Raw genomic sequence first — 20,308 nt, forward strand, 5'->3', positions numbered from 1 at the left:
TCTCTGTATTAAGTTCATTGATGCAAACTTCTGGAGTTTCAAAAATGCCTGCTGTGGGTGAGACACAGGAGGCATACAGGTTTATGGGTTATTTGCTTCTGTACACAGATACGGTAACATTCCTTTTCCTTTACTCAATTTATTGCATTGGCACCCGTGACCTGAGGAACACTCAGAATATGGATTGTGGTTCCGCTGTGTGTCATCTTACTCAAGTACTGGGGGTCAGTTACTCAGTTGGCTGGATGGCAGGCTTACAATGTAGCATGATATCAACAGTATGAGTTCAATTCCTGCATCGACTATGAAGGACTCTCCTTCTCAACCTCTGCCCTCGCCTGAGGCATGGTGACTCTCAGATTAAATCATCGTCTGTCTGTCTCTCTCTCTTACTTTAAAAATAGCCCTAGTCTTGAAATATCCCATTCTAGGGAAAAGACCTTTCACCTTATCTTTGCCCCTCATTATTTTATAAACAGCTATAATGTAATCTCTCAACCTCCTATGCTCCAGTGAAAAAAGTCCCAGCCTTTCTTGATGATTCAAACCTTCCATACTTGGCAACATCCTGGTAAATCTCTTCTGATCCCTCCCTTGCTTAATAATATGTCACCTATAATTTTAGTTGTAATCATGCAGAAAATGGGAAAGGACAGAAGGTCAGATATAGTGCACACTTCCAGTTGTACTGTTGAGAATGACATGCCACTGACACTACTCAGCATGACCACACGTATGAGCGATATCATTTAAAAAATACTTCACTTTTATCCCTGCAGCCAGGTTTGTGGAGCCATGCTCTGTGTTCTGATCCTCACATCTGCAGGGATTGTTTTTGAAGATTTCCTGCACTTACTAAACCCACCCCACCACCACCACCACCTCACCCTGATCCCTCATCCTTGCCAGAAACTTGAGCTCCTTCCTGGCCTCAAGCTCTTCACGGTACACCATGAAATTGGGACATTTAGTGTATTGAACAAATTCTCGGTAGTCAGACCTTGAGCATTAACAGACTTTATTACGTGGCCATGGGGAAAATGTCATGCCTCACAGCGAGAGACAGGTGTAGTATGAAATAATACAAAATGTTACAGCTTATATAGTATCTTAAGCAGGGGCTGATCATTAGTCACAAAGTCATGGGGTCGTTGATGTCACCAGTCAGCCCAGGTTGTGGTCACAGATGTTTCCTTATCAAGCAGGGCTGGAGGGATAACAAACACTCAGTGTTTGCACCTGATCCTGCAAGAATCAGGAAGATTAGTGACACAAGCATCAGAAATCAGGAAGATAAGTGACACAATGAGGCATACATCGTTATGGAAGCAGAAATAGACTGGAGTTCAGGGAAAAAACTGATTCTCAAGTCGTCACAAGGTTATCTTTTGAAAACAGCTAAGGCAGCACTTCTCTGAGCAGGCATGTCAGCAGTTATAGTTTTGTTCTGTAAAACCAGTTTATGTGACAAAATGGTTGTTAATTCTAGGGAGCCCAAATTCCCCTCCACAACCCATCCTCTTTGATCATGATCAAATGAGTAACTCAGAAAAGCAGGCCAGGAGGTTCAACAAATGGGGGAACATAACCAGAGCCCAGTGGGTTGTCTGGTGGTGGGGGTTCAGAATCATAAAAATAAGCCTTGAGCTCTGTAGTGAAGGATCTCGAGGGCAGCAAGGCCTGAGGCTCCATATCAGGGGAGGAGTGTTCCTTAGGGGGCATCCTGACCAACTGCGTAGTCAAGGGTTTGGAGAGGGGTGTGGCTAGGGTGGCTACTGGGCATCTTATTTGCTGCATTGGCTGGTTATTATTGTCGTTATAATCACTGTGTGTTGTATTGCCATTTCTTGTTTCAATACCAGCTGTAACATTCTCCTCCACAGACTGTCACAGCATCATAGAATCTCTACAGTGTGAAATTCAGCCAGCTGAGTCGACACCAACCCTCCGAAGACAATCCCACACACACACACAATCCCCACCCCTTACTCTCTCCCTGTAATCTTGCATTTCCCATGGCACATCCCTGGACACTATGGGCAATTTAGCATGACCAATCCACCTAACCTGTATGTTTTCTCTGTAACGTCACACCTTGTCTACCAAAGGAAAAAGATGCTATTATCCAGCAGCTTGCAATGTGTTTATAGTGATTGGAATGAGATTGGAAAAATGGATCTCACTGAGTAGGAGATCCCTGATTGGGGCTGTTAACCTGGGCAATCAGGGAGTCTTGGCTGACCGATATAAATAAGAGGGTCAGGGATTCTCTTCACTCTAGGGGCTGGCTCTAGATAAAGGATGCCTTGGGTGAGTTATTTCAGTATTGTTGCAGCTTCCCTTTTAAAGGGACAACACTGTGACATAAGGAGACATGATTTCTTGCTAATGCTGCTCATTCCTGTTTAAAAAAAATCATCGAATCATTAACTGGTTACAGAGCAGGAGAAAGTCATTCAACCTGTTGCATACAATTCTGATCTGTTACAGCAACCTAAGGAATCAGTGGGTAAACAAAATTTCCACCTGTTTCCAACTAACATGGACATACCACACATTACAGTCACAGCATTCAAAGTCAGAGGGAATGCATTTTGCACTTTATGTGCCTGTTTAAAATGGTACTAGAACATCATCTGATGCCGGTAAATGGACAATCCTTTCTATTTCAGTGTTAGGCACCCTTGTGGTGCAATGGTATTCTTTCCTACTGATGAACCAGAAGGACCAGGTTCAAGTCCCACTTGATCCAGAGGTGTCTGAACAAGTTAATTAAAAATATCCATCTCTCCTGTGAATTCTAACTGTGAGAACCCTTGGTCCAATGAGCATTGAAATAATTAAGCAATAACAATCTCAAGGCAGCTCACAAATCTCAACTAAAGGTTGACGCAGCTGGTCAGGGCTCTCAATCATTTGTTTTCATATTTCAAATACATAATTCGTTTATCTGAGTTTTTCTTTCCCTCTTATTAGAAATTTTCCACTCAGACACTAACTGTTTCTGGGACTGTGTATTCAGGCTGCTAAATTTTGATGTCATTTTTCTATGCTTTTGGACAGAAGTTCAAGATTAAATATGGAGTGTATTTGCATACTCCAGAACACTTAGGCATTGTACGTTGCTGTGACAACATGCATACTGTGACCTTGAGTTAAGGATAGTGATGGTAAATAATCAACATTTTTGACCATGTTATGAACACTTCTACTTGACCATTAGCTTCTGACTCACGTGCAGAGGCTGCTCAGAATCACAAGAGTTCTGGATATGGAGTAACTGCCAAGAACTCTAACAACTTGTAACTAAAATTGCTCTGAAATAATGGTGTTTATAAATAATTCCTCTCAGTAAGTTGGATACTATTGTCTGTTATAATAAATGGGAGAATTGTCCATTCTTTATATTTATTTGACTGAGTCAAGAGCCAGTCTCCAACTGTGTCACATTCATGCCATTTTTGTCCTAATTCTGTTGGATCTTTCTGTCACTTGCACACCTTGTATCCGGCCCCAATACCACATACTAACTGCAGCAAACGGGTATGTAACATGAGGAAATGTTCGGCTATTTTGAGGTGCCTACATTCACTCTTATGGCCTGTGATCAAATTCCAAGTTCTATACTTGAAGAAATATTAAAAAGGCATTTTTTCCTCTTTTAAATCGAATGCTACATTTTACATTGCGTTTTCTTATGGTTACATAATTGGGTACTAAATTATATGTCTCTTATAAATGATAGGATAGAATACAATACAATCTGTCTGACAGATCCATCAGTAGAACTTGATGCCCTCTGTGACATTTCTAAGCACTGACCTCAGCCATGTGAAATATTAAGTGTTGCAGTGCTTACATATTTACGACTTGCTCAAGGACAAAAAGAACAACAAAAACTGAATGTCTAGACCCCTAAGAATCTGCATTTGCTTATACAATTTTAGAAACAGATGATATAAGAATTCTGCATAATTAAGTGGCCTAATATTTTACCATCTCCATCTATAATAAACATTCACATCTCAGAAATACAGAAGCAAAAATGACAACACGAAGAAGTTCTCATTTCCATATAGTGCACTAAATAAAATTATAGGTCTCTGTAGCAGCATCAGATTGGTATGGAAGGTTTGCAATTTTGATTATGTGTAGTAAAATTACAGTATTTTAGTTTGTCACTCTTCACCTCTCCTACAGGCTACCGTTTTTTCTGCCACTAGGCATCTGTTAATGGTGCTTCTGACTCAGAATAAAGAAATGATGGGACTTGCTATTTAGAGGAAGCAGTGGGCACATATAGTCAATGCCCACCAACCCAATTCCTTTCAGAAGGCCACATATCATCGTGAGACTAAAGTAGTCAATTCTGATGGCGATCAGCTGCAATTACTTATTTTGGAGCTGTGACTACCCCAGCCAACTTTTATCTGGGAAACATAATTAATAGATGAAGCAATTGTGGGTCACATCACCCTATCAAATTAGGTCTTGAAGTTGCCCTGACCACTTAAGTGATCCCATCTCTTAGTTGGAATGAGTCAACAGATAAGCCTGTAGATGGATGAGAGTTCTATTCCACCATCTTTCAGTTAGTGGAGTGTGTCCTGTACAATTTTCCGATCGTCACCTTGGATGCACCACAGGTCCAGGGGTTGCTCAGGGTAATGTCCTAGGCTTAATGATTTTCAAAGATTTCATCAACCTTCCCTGCACTATTAGGTCACAAGTGAGAACGTTCACTGAAGAGTGCACAGTATTTAGTTGCCATAGCAACCCTTTAGGTAATCAAGCAATCCATGCCTGATTGCAGCATCCAGACTTCAGCTGTTAAGTTGCAAGTAACATTTGTTCCCCACAAGTGCCCAGCAATGGCCATTTTCAATCTAAACATCTTCTTATGACATTCAACAGCAGAACTTCCATTGTAAATCCCAACAATAACCACTTAGTTATTGAGCAGAAGCTCAAACAAATCAATGCTGTTGCCAGAACGGGTAATCCGTTATGATTAATTTACCTCCTTACTCATCAATACCTTTTTGACATTTACAAAACACTTGAGAAATTCAACACCATTCAGGACAAAACCATTGGCATCCAATCCACCAATTTAAACATTCACTCCCTCCTCCACTATTGCAATGTAAACCATCTACGAGATGCACTGTAACATCACTAATCCCTTTAATAATACCTTCCAAACCTGTGACTTCTACTGGCTAGAAGTACAAAAGAAGCACATGCATGGGAATACTATCACCTACAAATCTGTCTTTGACCAAACGCAGTCCCAACTTGGATATATATTGCTATTCCTTCATTATTAGTATGTCAAAATTCTGGTAGAAAATTGTGCGAGTAATTTCACCACATGAACTGTAGAAGCTTGAGAAAATGCTTCATGTTTTCAAGACATGGGAAATAACTGCTGTAATTATCAATGGCACCCATATGAATGAATGGAAAAAATGCTATCTGAAAAGGAAGAATGTACAGGTTTATGGAGAGAACATGGATGAATGGCATTAGATGCGTTACTCATTTGGAGAGTTGGTGCAGACACACTTGTGAAAGAGCCTCTTTCCACACAATAATAATTGCCTTATTATGTGACGTTGGGTACATGAGCAATGCGTCACACTGTCGGTAGCTAATCTTTAATGTTAGGACATACTTCTTTAACCTCTTCAAAGGTGGACTAAGAAAATATTTGATGAGGCCAATATTTAAGCCACTTTATTTCAGATGATGTGAATGTGCAGATAAAGCTTCCCACCAGCCCCCCCCATCAAACCCATTTCAGTGACTTGTTACATATAAAAAAAATCCTAACCACTTGCCTCTGTGCAGTTCTCAGCTTGTTCAAAGCATGATCTCATGACTTGCCATTTGAAGATTTGACTGAATTTGCTGCACTTAACTACCAATCTGCCACTTTTTAAAAATCTCTCCCTGCTCAGTGAGACAATGATAAACTTCTCAAAGCAATAGTGACTTTTTTAAAATCAATAATTGAAAGAGGCTAACAAACAGCTTATTACTTACAGTCTATTGAGAAACATCAAAGTTTAGCTTGTTGGTATTTAAATAATCTATTATCTCGGTTTCTTCTTTACAAATCATAAGATTACAGTTTGGTTTATATTTAAACTAACACATAAAATTGTTTCAGTGGAACTTCCTTTAAAATTCTGAAAACTGTCAGGTACATAATTGTAGTTATCCTGAAGTGGTGAGAAAATTACATACAGTGCATGAGCATAGGAAATGGCTGTTAAAATGATAATTGGGAGCCAGCAGTGAAAATATTGCATAGGACATCTAGAGAAACTGAAAGGCTGTTACTGAAAATTAGATGAGAATTTATAAACAGATAACAGGTTATAAAATGAAACACTGTCAATGAATGTGATTCATTGTGTGCACTTAATGACATTTAGCAAAAGATACAATTTAAAATTTACTTGTTCCATTTGGAAGTTACAATGTGTCAATGCACAAGACAGAAAAATAGAATTTTTTAACCGCATATAGCATTAATTTTTAAAGCATACTCCTAAACAACAAAAGCCCAAACTATTCACTTTTACTTCCTCTTCTCCTATCATCATAACTTCTTCCAAAGTACCCATTTTACCATTCTGTCCTCACAAATCCTAGCAAGCCCTTCAGTACTCTTTGACCTTCCAACTCACTTGGTTTCATCCCAGGATTAAAAAATGAGGTCTGCAGATGCTGGAGATCACAGCCGAAAATGTGTTGCTGGTTAAAGCACAGCAGGTTAGGCAGCATCCATGGAATAGGAAATTCGACGTTTCGGGCATAAGCCCTTCATCAGGAATGGCTGATGAAGGGCTTATGCCCGAAACATCGAATTTCCTATTCCTTGGATGCTGCCTAACCTGCTGTGCTTTAACCAGCAACACATTTTCAGCTTCATCCCAAGATTGTCTTAAGTCAGTCAAGAAAGTCACACGTTATATTCTTCACCTCCTGCTCCTCCTTTAAGACACATTGACAAAACTTTTTGCCAGTCCTAATCTGTACATGGCAGAGTGTCAAATTGTGTTTGATAATGCTTCTGTGAAATGTATAGGATGTTTTACAACTTGATTTATAAACCCGTAAACAGTGATTTATAAATGCAAATTGTTATTGAGTTGACTGTTGCAAAATATCTACTTTGACAAACAATCCTTGATTACAATTATTTTACCTTAATAAAGATCCATATCAAATGATGTTAAATACAGCTAACTTTAAAGGTGATTTGAAGGGAAAATAGAGGACATACTCACTGAATGTATTGAGCATTAAAAGGAAGCTTGGAATGATCACAGTCTCAGCATTGACAATACCCAGTCATTGCAGAGCAGCAATTACAAAATCAAACAGAATATTGAAATATATTACCACACCAGCAGTGTATACTGCTGAAACTAAAAGCAACCTGCTGCAGATATTGGAAGTCTGAAAAGAATAGAAAATGCTGGAGAAACTCAGCAGATCTAGCAGCAGCTGGGGAGAGAGAAACTTTTCAAGTCCAATTTGACTGTTTCAGACTGAGATCTGAATCAATTTCTTCCTCAGAGGCAATGTTGCCACCTCACAGATGAAAATGTATTGGGAACACATCCTGCATATTCTGGTAAGCTGCCTGATATGTTTAAAATCCATAGTTTGCAAGTTGTGGATACAAACGACCATAGTTTCAAAGGTGGCATTTGTTGATGTGGTCTCTTAATGCAAACATTAGCAAACTAAAAGAGAAACTGAATCGCGTTTGCACAAAGATTAGAACTGAAAAAGAAATATTGCACATGCAGACTGAGAAGATGGAGGCTGGATGCAGGAACTGGAATAGACAAACACAGTTGCTGTATTTGTTTCTGTTAATACAGATAACATTGATGGATCCATACCATCAAACTTGAGGAACTGTATAGCATGCGCCATTTTGGTGAACACAATGCTTGTGAAACCTGAGTTGTTTGTTGGGTGTTGCTGATCATCTAAATCTTCAAAGAAAAGGTGTAGGTGCAGTAAGCAGAGAAGGTTCACAGCTTTTAAGGCCTTTGTGGGTGAAAACAGTGCCATGTAGGCTGAGGGGAGTTTTAAGCAAATCAGCAAAATCGGTATCTTCGGCTCAACAGTTAATTCATTCTTTGTATCAACCGGGGGATAAGGAGGAAAGAGACCAATGTGAGACTGGTACAGTTAAGAACAGAAATGTGTCAAACAGTCAGGGCAGGCAGGGATAAGGTAGGACTAATAAATTAAACTGCACTTATTTCAATGCAAGGGGCCTAACAGGGAAGGCAGATGAACTCAGGACATGGTTAGGAACATGGGCCTGGGATATCATAGCAATTACAGAAAGATGGCTCAGGGATGGGCAGGACTGGCAGCTTAATGTTCCAGGATACAAATGCTACAGGAAGGATAGGGAGAGAGGCAAGAGAGAAGGGGGAGTGACATTTTTGATAAGGGATAGCATTACAGCTGTGCTGAGGGAGGATATTCCTGGAAATACATCCAGGGAAGTTATTTGGGTGGAACTTTAGTGGGATTGTATTAAAGACCTGAAAAATGTGTTGCTGGAAAAGCGCAGCAGGTCAGGCAGCATCCAAGGAGCAGGAGAATTGACGTTTCGGGCATAAGCCCTTCTTCAGGAATGAAGAGGGTGTGCCAAGCAGGCTAAGATAAAAGATAGGGAAGAGGGACTTGGGGGAGGGGCGTTGGGAATGCGATAGGTGGAAGGAGGTTAAGGTGAGGGTGATAGGCCGGAGAGGGGCTAGGGGCGGAGAGGTCAGGAAGAAGATTGCATTTCAAGAAGGCGGTACTGAGTCCGAGGGTTGGGACTGAGATAAGGTGGGGGAGGGGAAATGAGGAAGCTGGAGCAATCTGAGTTCATCTCTTGTGGTTGGAGGGTGCCTAGGCAGAAGATAAGGCAATCTTCCTCCAGGAGTCGTGTTGTCATGGTCTGGCGGTGGAGGAGGCCAAGGACCTGCATGTCCTTGGCGGAGTGGGAAGGGGACTTAAAGTGTTCAGCCACGGCGCGGTTGGGTTGGTTGGTCCGGGTGTACCAGAGGTGTTCTCTGAAATATTCCGCAAGTAGGGCGGCCTGCCTCCCAATGGAGAGGAGGCCACATTGGGTGCAGCGGAGGCAGTAAATGATGTGTGTGGAGGTGCAGGTGAATTTGTGACGGATATGGAAGGATCCCTTGGGGCATTGGAGGGAAGTGAGGGGGGAGGTGTGGGCGTAAGTTTTGCATTTCTTGTGGTTGCAGGGGAAGGTGCCGGGAGGGGAGGTTGGGTTGGTGGGGGGTGTGGACCTGACGAGGGAGCCCCGGAAGGAGTGGTCTTTCCGGAACGCTGATAGAGGAGGGGAGGGAAATATATCCTTGGTGGTGGGGTCTGTTTGGAAGTGGCGAAAAAGATGAAGGATGGTACGATGTATCTGGAGGTTGGTGGGGTGGTAGGTGAGGACCAGTGGGGTTCTGTTCTGGTGACGATTGGAGGAGCGGGGTTCAAGAGCGGAGGTGTGGGAAGTGGAGGAGATGCGGTGGAGAGCTTGTATTATTGACCCCCTAATAGTCAGAGGAAAATTGAGAAACAAACTTGTAAGGAGCTCTCAGCTATCTGTAAGAATAATAGGGTAGTTATGGTAGGGGATTTTTAACTTTCCAAACATCGACTGGGACTGCCATAGTGTTAAAGGTTTAGATGGAGAGGAATTTCTTAAGTACGTACAAGACAATTTTCTAATTCAGTATGTGGATGTACCTACTAGAGAAGTTGCAAAACTTGACCTCCTCTTGGGAAATAAGGCAGGGCAGGTGACTGAGGTGTCAATGGGGGAGCACTTTGGGACCAGCGACCATAATTCTAATTATGGACCAGCGACCATAATTCGAAAAGAACAGACCAGATCTAAAAGTTGAAATTCCAAACTGGAGAAAGACCAATTTTGACGGTATTAGGCAAGAACTTTCGAAAGCTGATTGGAGGCAGACGTTCGCAGGTAAAGGGACAGCTGGAAAATGGGAAGCCTTCAGAAGTAAGATAACAAGAATCCAGAGAAACTATATTCCTGTCAGGGTGAAAGGGAAGGCTGGTAGGTATAGGGAATGCTGGACGACTAAAGAAATTGAGGGTTTGGTTAAGAAAAAGAAGGAAGCATATGTCAGGTATAGACAGGATAGATCGAGTGAATCCTTAGAAGGGTATAAAGGAAAAGTAAACTTAAGAGGGAAATCAGGAGGGCAAAAAGGGGACATGAGATAGTTTTGGCAAATAGAATTAAGGAGAATCCAAAGGGTTTTTACAAATATATTAAGAACAAAAGGGTAACTAGGAAGAGAATAGGGCCCCTCAAAGATCAGCAATGTAGCCTTTGTGTGGAGCCACAGAAAATGGGGGAAATACTAAATGAATATTTTGCATCAGTATTTACTGTGGAAAAGGATATGGAAGATACAGATTGTACGGAAATAGATGGTGAAATCTTGCAAAATGTCCATATTACAGAGGAATAAGTGCTGGATGTCTTGAAACAGTTAAAGGTGGATAAATCCCCAGAACCTGGTCAGGTGTACCCAAGAACTCTGTGGGAAGCTAGAGAAGTGATTGCTGGGCCTCTTGCTGAGATATTTGCATCATCGATAGTCATAGGTGAGGTGCCGGAAGACTGGAGGTTGGCAAACATGGTGCCACTGTTTAAGAAGGGTGGTAAAGACAAGCCAGGGAACAATAGACTGGTGAGTCTGACCTCAGTGATGGGCAAATTGTTGGAGGGTATCCTGAGGGTCAGGAAGTACATGTATTTGGAAAGGCAAAGACTGATTAGGGATAATCGACATAGCTTTGTGCGTGGGAAATCATGTCTCACAAACTTGATTGAGTTTTTTTGAAGAAGTAACAAAGAAGATTGATGTGAGCAGAGCAGTAGATGTGATCTATATGGACTTCAGTAAGGCATTCGACAAGGGTCCCAATGGGAGACTGATTAGCAAGGTTAGATCTCATGGAATACAGGGAGAACTAGCCATTTGCATACAGAACTGGCTCAAAGGTAGAAAACAGAAGGTGGTGATGGAGGGTTGTTTTTCAGACTGGAGGCCTGTGACCATTGGAGTGCCACAAGGATCGGTGCTGGGCCCTCTACTTTTTGTCATTTACATAAATGATTTGGATGCAAGCATAAGAGGTACAGTTAGTAAGTTTGCAGATGACACCAAAATTGGAGGTGTAGCAGACAGCGAAGAGGGTTACCTCAGATTACAACAGGATCTGGACCAGATGGGCCAATGGGTTGAGAAAGTGGCAGATGGAGTTTATTTCAGATAAATGCGAGGTGCTGCATTTTGGGAAAGCAAATTTTAGCAGGACTTATACACTTAATGGTAAGGTCCTCGGGAGTGTTGCTGAACAAAGAGACCTTAGAGTGCAAGTTCATAGCTCCTTGAAAGTGGAGTCGCAGGGAGATAGGATAGTGAAGAAGGCATTTGGTATGCTTTCCTTTATTGGTCAGAGTATTGAGTACAGGAGTCGTGAGGTCATGTTGCAGCTGTACAGAACATTAGTTTGGCCACTGTTGGAATATTGCATGCAATTCTGGTCTCCTTCCTATCGGAAAGTTGTTGTGAAACTCGAAAGAATTCAGAAAAGATTTACAAGGATGTTGCTAGGGTTGGAGGATTTGAGCTATAGGGAGAGTCTGAACAGGCTGGGGCTGTTTTCCCTGGAGCGTCGGAGGCTGAGGAGTGACCTTATAGAGGTTTACAAAATTATGAGGGGCATGGATAGGATAAATTGACAAAGTTTTTTTCCCTGGGGAGTCCAGAACCAGAGGGCATAGGTTTAGGGTGAGAGGGGAAAGATATAAAAGAGACCTAAGGTTCAACTTTTTCATGCAGAGGGTGGTACGTGTATGGAATGAGCTGCCAGAGGATGTGGTGGAGTCTGGTACAATTGCAACATTTAAGAGGCATTTGGACGGGTATATGAATAGGAAGGGTTTGGAGGGATATGGGCCGGGTGCTGTCAGGTGAGACTAGATTGGGTTGGGATATCTGGTTGGCATGGACAGATTGGACCGAAGGGTTTGTTTCCATGCTGTACGTCTCTATGACTCTATGATAACGTTTGGAGGATTGGCGTTAGACTGAAACGTCAGGTTGAGACAGCTGAGGCACCAATGTGCAGATGCTGGAGCAGAGGAGAGAGTTGCAGGAGAATGGCATAGCAGGTTAGTGCCTGGAAATAGGACAGACAGAAATAATTAAAGAAAGTAAAATGCACTTTACCAATCAATTACCTTGGTAACACCATTTACTCAACAACAATGGATTAAATCCACAGTCATCAAGGATGCTATATTATGGAAACACACACAACCTTTTGTTAACATGGATGTTTGTAACTGGTTTAAAGTTATAATAATGGTTTAAATTTAATTATATTAACAAAATTATTACTAACATTATTCATTCATCTGCAAACACTGATAATGTTTAAACTTAATAAGAAATACAAATTCTGTTACAACTCAATGTTGGTTCTTATTTTTAGGTCACTTTTATACAAGCAAAATAAATACTACAGCATTGCTAAGTAGGAGTGAATAAATTAATCCAGAGATATATAAACACCATTGCAACCAATATTATTTGGAAAAATTGCATCACAGAATTTCAATTACTTGCAACGCTTTTGGATTGTAAAAAGTATAAAAATTCTGAGAATCAAAAAAATACACAGCAAAAATCTTAATAAATCTATTCTTCTAAGTAAGGTAGAGCAACACTTCATTTCCAAATCACAACCGATGGGGGCACCATTATCTGATGTTAAACTGGTGAATTAAAATATTTGTTCCAGGCAGATTCCGTGGTTCTAAGTTTAACAAAAATTTAATCAAACTTTACAAATTTGTGTTCTGGAGGGAAGAAATAATGTAAAAATTATGTCTGATTATGTTCTTGAAGACATTTTTCATGTTCATTCTTCTTAATGTTTGTCTAAAATTGAGACACAAATAGGAGATTACATCAGTACAAACTGTACATGTTGTGATAGATATTTACCTCAACCCATTTGCGGTCTGACTGCAAGACATAGGCAAGAATTATAGCAGCGAACATAGACAGTGGAGAGAATTATCAGGGCTTAAACCCAAGGAAGGTTGAGGAACTCCTATTTCTCATGGCGATGTAGGGAAGTTTTTCTCAGAAAGGTCATTACTAAAATATATCTTTACAAGTTAGCAGTAGCTGCTGTTAATGTATAACAACCATTAGGGCAGATCCAACACTTCCCTGTTTGTCACTACCCAATTTCTGTCAGAGAGTTTAAAGCAGCCATTTTCATGCAACGGCACCAACCATAAACTTGTGTGGATTTTGAGATCGAAGGTTGTAGTGGTTTGTTTGGGAAATTCTGTAATCCAATTTGCCCCATGATGTGCTGTTTGAAGGTAGTGTTTGACTTTGATTTCTAGGCAGGTTCCTCATCTGGAACCAAACCTGAATGACTTCTCTGTCAAGAGAATTTATGGGCCAGGAGATATCAGAAGTCGACAGTTGGGCTCATGATAGTGCAAATTAATCAAAATAATCTGGCTACCTGACGTGCTACCGCCTCGTTGAGGTGAGCACATGAAGGTAATGACAGAAGCCCTACTACAGTAAGAATCTAATCAGACTCATTAGGAGCTAATTACAACAATGCAACAATTCTGACACTGTTACCCAGAGCGTGTGCATTATATCAAGCAAGAGGCTGCATTGTAGTTGATGTAGTTTTAAAGGCAGCTATCAGAAAATGGCAAGGTTATTATCTTTGCATCTGAAAGCTTTGTCTTGGAGTGAAGGTGTCTCCTGACATAATGGCCCTAATGATAAGATTCTTGTAGCAATTTTGACTGACATAATCAACAGTGATTTACTTACCTGTTACTTTAAGTGGACGTGCACAAAACATTTTGATCTAATTCTAGAGGGTGATGGTGGAGGGTTGTTTTTCGGACTGAGTGTTGTTCGGACTTTACGGTAACCGCCACACTAGAGTAGAACCCAGGAATGTAATAACTGCATTCCCTAATGATCTGGACTCAGAAGACTTAGAATAAATTGTTAAGCTGTTTTATCTTGATTAGGAGATCACAGAGAACAACTGAGAAGCAAATGCATTTCTTTCCATCAACACAACTTCCCTTTGTATAATGATACCAATAAATAAAACAGCTTTGCAACCCCATTTTTCTGCATTGGCTTAAAGCTGTTTGTTCATGACCTTTCTCCTGCATTCCAACCTTCTTGCAGTCTCCTACGACAGGAGGAGGATGGGAATGGGAGGGTGAAACCGTAAAAGGTAGTGAATACAAAACATCATTCTGCATATGTGCCCAAAATCATTACTGCAACTGTGTGTTTTGAACCATGCAAGGAACCATGTCTTGGAAAGGCTTATTTAAGACAGGTTCCCAGGGAGCAATTTACCTTAAATGCTGCTAGCCAGGTTTTCTCGAACTTTCAGACACTTGCCAGTGAAAGGGAAACAATTCCTGCTCATGAAAGGAACTACCTTTTGCTGGACACGAGGGCCACAGGAGGCAGAAATGCTCCTCCAGTATCACAAGGAAACCTTTGGCCTTCCACTGGCAATCAAGGCAACCTTAATTCTATTCAAGTACTAACAACTGACTCTGTGACGCTAACATCTCCTCTTTCCCCAAGCCCTCATCTGCTGCTTTCTCCCTCTCCTGATTGCTGGGGACCAACAATCTCCATCTGTGATCCCCTGTTATTTCTCTGCCCAGTAACTGCTCCATAACTTTGACCAGCTGCCAGGAGGATCAAAAACCTCTTTTTTAAAATAAGCTCCTGCTATTAAATATAGCAGTAATCTATGTCCTTAGCTTTTCTAATCTTTCTCTGTGTCAGCAGTCCCTCACTGGCTCATTCTCTGTCTTTAAATGGAGTACTACAGCATAGAAACAGACTAGCCCATGCCAACCATGTTCCCAAACTAAACTAGCCCTACTTACCTGTGTTTGGCTCATTCTCCTCAAAATTTTCCGATTCATAGACTTATCCAAATGTCTTTTAACTGTTGTAATTGTACCTGCATCCACAACTTCCTCTGGTAGTTCACTGCACACACACTAAACACTCTGTGTAAAAGAAGTTGCCCCTCATGCCCTTTTTAAAACTTTATCCTCTCATCTCAAAAATATGCTCTCTAGTTTTGAACTACTCCAACCCTAGGGAAAAGACCCTTGCTATTCATAATATCTATGCCCCTCAAGATTTTATAAACATCGATAAGGTCACCCCATAAATTTCTACACTTCAGTGAAAAAACTTCCAGCCTACCAGAATCTCCCTATACCTCAAACCTTCCATTCCTGGCAACATCCTGGTCAAGCTTTTCTGAACCCTTCTCCAACTTAACAATGTCCTTCCTGTAGCAGAAATGCATATAGTACTCCAGAAGAGGCCTCACCAACATTCTGTATAACCTCAACATGACATCCTAACTCCTATACTCAAAGATATGAGCAATTAAGGCAAGCATGCTAAACACCTTCTTTACCATTCTGTCTACATGTCATACAAATTTCAAAGAATTATATACCTGAACCCGAGGTTCTATTACATGACCCAGCTCACCACTATTAATTGTATAAGTCCTGCCTTTTTTTGTTTTATGAAAATACAATACCTCGCATTTATCCAAATTAAACTCCATCTGCCACTCCTTAGTTCATTGACCCAATTGATCAAGATCTCTGTAATTTTAGATAACCTTCCTCATTGTCCACTATACCATCAATTCCGGTGTCACCCACAAACTTACTAACCTTGTGTCTCCTTTATTTTCATTCAAATTGTCTATATAAATGACAAACAAAAGGGGATCCAGTATCGATTCCTGTGGAACACCAGTAGTCAGAGGCCTCCAGTCCAAAGGAATGCTCTACCATCATCCACTATTTCCTACTATAAAGCAAATTTTGTATGCAAGTGGTAAGGTCTCCCTGAATCCCATGTGATCTAAGTTTGCTAATTAGTTTACCATGCAGAACCTTGTCAAAGGTTTTACTAAAGTCCACGTAAACAACGACTACTACTCTGCTCTCATCAATCTTTTTGGTTACTTCCTCAAAAGACCTCAATCAAGTTTGTGAGACATGATCTCCTTTACATAAAGCCATGCTGATTATCTCTAATCATTCCTTGTCTCTCCAAATGCACATAAATCCTATCCTTCAGGATCCCCTCCAACAACTTACCCACCACTGACGTCAGGCTCACAGATCTTCTGTTCCCAAGCCTCTCCTTACAGCCTTTCTTAAAAGGCATAACATTAGCCAAGCTCCATATCTCCGGTACCTCACCTTTGGTTAATGATGATACAAACATTTCTGTGAGGGATTCCACAATTTCCTCCCTAACTTCCCACAATGCCCTGGGATAGACTTGATCAGGTCCCAGAGATTTATTCATCTTATCACAGAATCCCTACAGTTTGGAAACAGACTAACAAGACCACACCAACCCTCTGAAGAGTAACTCACTCAGACCCATTCCCGCTAACCTATATTTACTTCTGACTAATGCACCTAACCTACACATCCCTGAACACTATGGGCAATTTAGAATGGCCGATTCACCTAACTTGAACATCTTTGGACTATGGGAGGAATCCCACACAGACACGGGAGAATGTGCAAATTCCACACAGTTGCCTGAGGCTGAAATCGAACCCAGGTGCCTGGCGTTTTGAGGCAGCAATGCTAACCACTGAGCCACCGTACCTCCCCTATGTTTTCTAAGACCTCCAGCATTTCCTCTTCTGTAATGTGAACTGTTTCAAAACATCAATATTAATTACCCTGAGTTCTCTAGCCTCCATTCCTTTCTCCACAGTAAAAAAATGAAGTGAAGTATTCATTTAGTATCTCTTCCATCTCCTGTGGTTCAACACATGGACGACTTGCTGAGTCTATGACCTCTTCAAGAGGCCCCTCATTGATCCCTTCAAGAGATCCTCTTCTCTCTTTAGTTGCTCTTTTGCTCTTAATGTACTTGTAGAATCTCTTTGGATTATCGTAAAGGCTACTTTTCAAAACCAAGTATCCAAAACAGTCACCTCCGTCATTTCTATTTTTGGGCTGATTTCCAAATTGTGACTATAGTTACTTATTAAGTACCTTGTACATTCCCTTCTCACAAAATGCTTGCATTGATGCACAAGGCTGAACCCATGCTGTGCAACATTCATAACAAAAAGACCCAGCTGGTACATGTCTACGCTGAAGTGGACTTTAATGAGTCCATTAATGTGTTTGTTACTAATTTGCCACAGCATGATCTCAGTCCCTGACAGCAGACAGGATGAGATGCTTTTAGCCACTGACTGCAACAACTGCAGCCCATGATGTTACATGATTGCTCAACCTGAATAACTGCCCATCCAAGTTAATCCGCCTCATGTTAAAATAAATAAAATCCTCTAAGCTTTACAGAACTGTCTGCCTCTCAGAATCACATCTATTAGATTAGAAGCTAAGACATTGGGCATAATTTTCTTTATTAGGGTTCCTAAACAGGTCTAATGTTAGCGTGATTATGTACATTAGGGTTTTAGAATATTATGCTCTGCACTTTGTTGAAAGTACAAGTTGAAAATGTCAAGGTGAGCAAAACAGAGCCATTGGTTTCTGAAAAAAACAGGACAAGAATCTGTGTACATTTTAACATTGCTAAGAAAAATGAAAATTGATGCAACTGGATTCATGCTTGTAATACACTAGTCTCAGAGCTGAAGGGCGTGACTGGCAATGATGAGCACTTAACATGATATTAAAATGGTAGCTATGTTTGAAATGACAAGAATTCTTTTTCCAATGCAGAGCAAAATATCATTTTTTGAAGCTAAATTTGTGGTGATGAATCTTGGACAGCAACTTATGGACTTTCATGCTTTACAATCCCTTGCCTGATGCTGCTGTACTATTTACACATAATAGTAAGCGTCATTAGCGTCACTATTAATCGGACAGCAAATTCTGGCTTACATATTTCTTTCCACTGAACACAATTCATTTGCAAGCTAACACAAATGATATTTCTGTTTCAAAGATCAAACTATCAATTTAGTTTGAAGTTGAGAAGTTAACCTCACCTTTTTTTTTCTTGCAGTTTTTCCTGTTTTGATGGTCATTTTCATTTAATTGTTTCCTTAAGTCTTCGACTTTACTGTCATCAATATATTCATAGTCATGCTTGTCAGACAAATCCAAGTTAGCAATATCCAAAGGAAGGCTTTTGGCTAAAGAAAAGATTTAAAGGGATGGTTTATGGAAACAAATTACAATAAAGCCACGTATCACATGTTAGTAATTGAGAAATTCACAAATATTACCATTTGATCATTATGGAGTTGACTAGCAATTTTCTTTTAATGCAGCCATCATCATGCAATTCAATAGCAATGATTCTCAAACTTTTTTCAGCAGCACCTCACTCCCGAACTCCATCCTAAACCGCCACCAATAGTATATATTTGAACTCACTACTCTGCTAAATCTGTAGAGAGAAGAAATGTTCCTATCTCTCACTCTCTCACACTTCTCTTTCTTCCTTGCCTCTTGTTCTGTTTCTCTTTTGCTGCCATTTCACTTCTGTGTACCTGTTTACTATTTAGTTTATGTTTTCTTCTAAAAATAGGTCTCATGCGTAGTTAAATCAAGTTGAGATATAGATTAGTAAGAGTTTGCCTGAATGGGTTATGAGGCTAATTGGTTGAATGGCTTATTTATGTTCTTATTTTAATTTCTATCTTTGTATAATCCCATAAAACTAGGAGCAGAAACTGGGCTTTTCAGTCTATCAAGGCCACTCCATCATTCAATGGGTTCATGGTTGATCTGATAATCCTCAACTCCACCTATCCACCTTTTCCCAATTACTATTGATTTCCTTTCTGATTAATAATCCATCTCCCTCAACCTTGAATATACTAAAGGACCCAGCCTCAACAGCCCTCTGTGATAAAGAATTACATAGCTTCACTACCCTCTGACAGGAGAAGTTCCTCCTCATCTCTGTCTTAAATGTGTGATCACTTATAACGTCCTCAGGTCCTAGACTCTGCTACAAGGGGAACCAACTTCAATGCATCTACCCTGTCAAATTCTCTAAGAATCTTGTACATTTCAAAAAGGTCACCTCACATTTTTCTACATTCCAATGAGTACAGGCCAAACCTACTCAACCTTTCCACGTAAGACAGTCCTCCACCCTGGTATCAGCTGAGTGAACTTTTTCTGGACTGCCCCCTTCCTTACAAAATCGTTCACAGTATTCCAACTGTGATCTGACTAATGTCTTGTGTAGTTTTAACGAAACCTCCCTCCTTTTAAACTCCATTCACTTTGAAATGAAGGCTAACATTCCATTCCCTTTCCCTATTAATTGCTAAATCTCAACTATTTCATATCTTTTCTCAGCTCCTGTTACATATTTATTCACATCCTATGCCTTCGCTTCTTTTCACTTCCCCTTTTCCCCCAACCTTTGGCTTTTGTTGGATTGGAAACTACAATGGTGAGGTTCAGGGAGGAGACCAGGACAGTGAAGGATGTCAGAGTGTAGAATCTAGCAGTCTGTAGAAACTGAGTAATCCAGCAAATGACAGCTCATTTATGGGGCTAATGGAAAGTGAAGAACACAAAGCACACAAAAAGTGGAACTTCAAAATTTTGCAGAAGGGAAAATTGGAGTCTAAGTGTAAGTTTGCAAAACAGATGAGCACACACTGCTTTACAAATTATTGTCAACTAGATCTCAATTCCTATTTAGTGGTCCGAGGTAAGAGATTTCTTATTTTACTAACCACTGTATATTTTTGTGATTTATTTAATATTATTGATAACTTATCAAGTTATTTGATGTTAGTCACTCAAAATCCAGTATATTCCTTTAACTTGTGGATTTATAAAAATGGATCACAAACTATGAATATCAATGCAATGCTGTATTTTTGTCAATTTGCTGAAGAAATACAAGCCATGTACATTACAGAGCTCATCATCAACTGGAAGGAGAAAGTGAGGTTTACAAATGCTGGAGATCAGAGCTGAAAATGTGTTGCTGGAAAAGCGCAGCAGGTAAGGCAGCATCTAAGGAACAGGAGATTCGACGTTTCGGGCATAAGCCCTTCTTCACGAGCCGTTCCTGAAGAAGGGCTTATGCCTGAAATATCGAATCTCCTGTTCCTTGGATGCTGCCTGACC

General features: G+C 40.5%; 1 protein-coding gene across 1 annotated transcript in view; it reads right to left on the reverse strand.

Moving 5' to 3' along the window:
* Nucleotides 1-12,844: 12,844 nt before the first annotated feature.
* themis (thymocyte selection associated) overlaps nucleotides 12,845-20,308 on the reverse strand; it is a 45,538-nt gene continuing 38,074 nt past the window's right edge. Inside the window, exons 6-7 of the mRNA XM_060854834.1 lie at nucleotides 18,196-18,342; nucleotides 12,845-12,900 (exon numbers count right to left, since the gene is read on the reverse strand). Of these exons, the coding sequence (XP_060710817.1) occupies nucleotides 12,845-12,900; nucleotides 18,196-18,342 (203 nt within the window). The remainder of the gene's footprint in view (nucleotides 12,901-18,195; nucleotides 18,343-20,308) is intronic.

This window comes from Hemiscyllium ocellatum, chromosome 3 (genome assembly GCF_020745735.1).
Source record: "Hemiscyllium ocellatum isolate sHemOce1 chromosome 3, sHemOce1.pat.X.cur, whole genome shotgun sequence".
Classification (NCBI taxonomy): Eukaryota; Metazoa; Chordata; class Chondrichthyes; order Orectolobiformes; family Hemiscylliidae; genus Hemiscyllium; species Hemiscyllium ocellatum.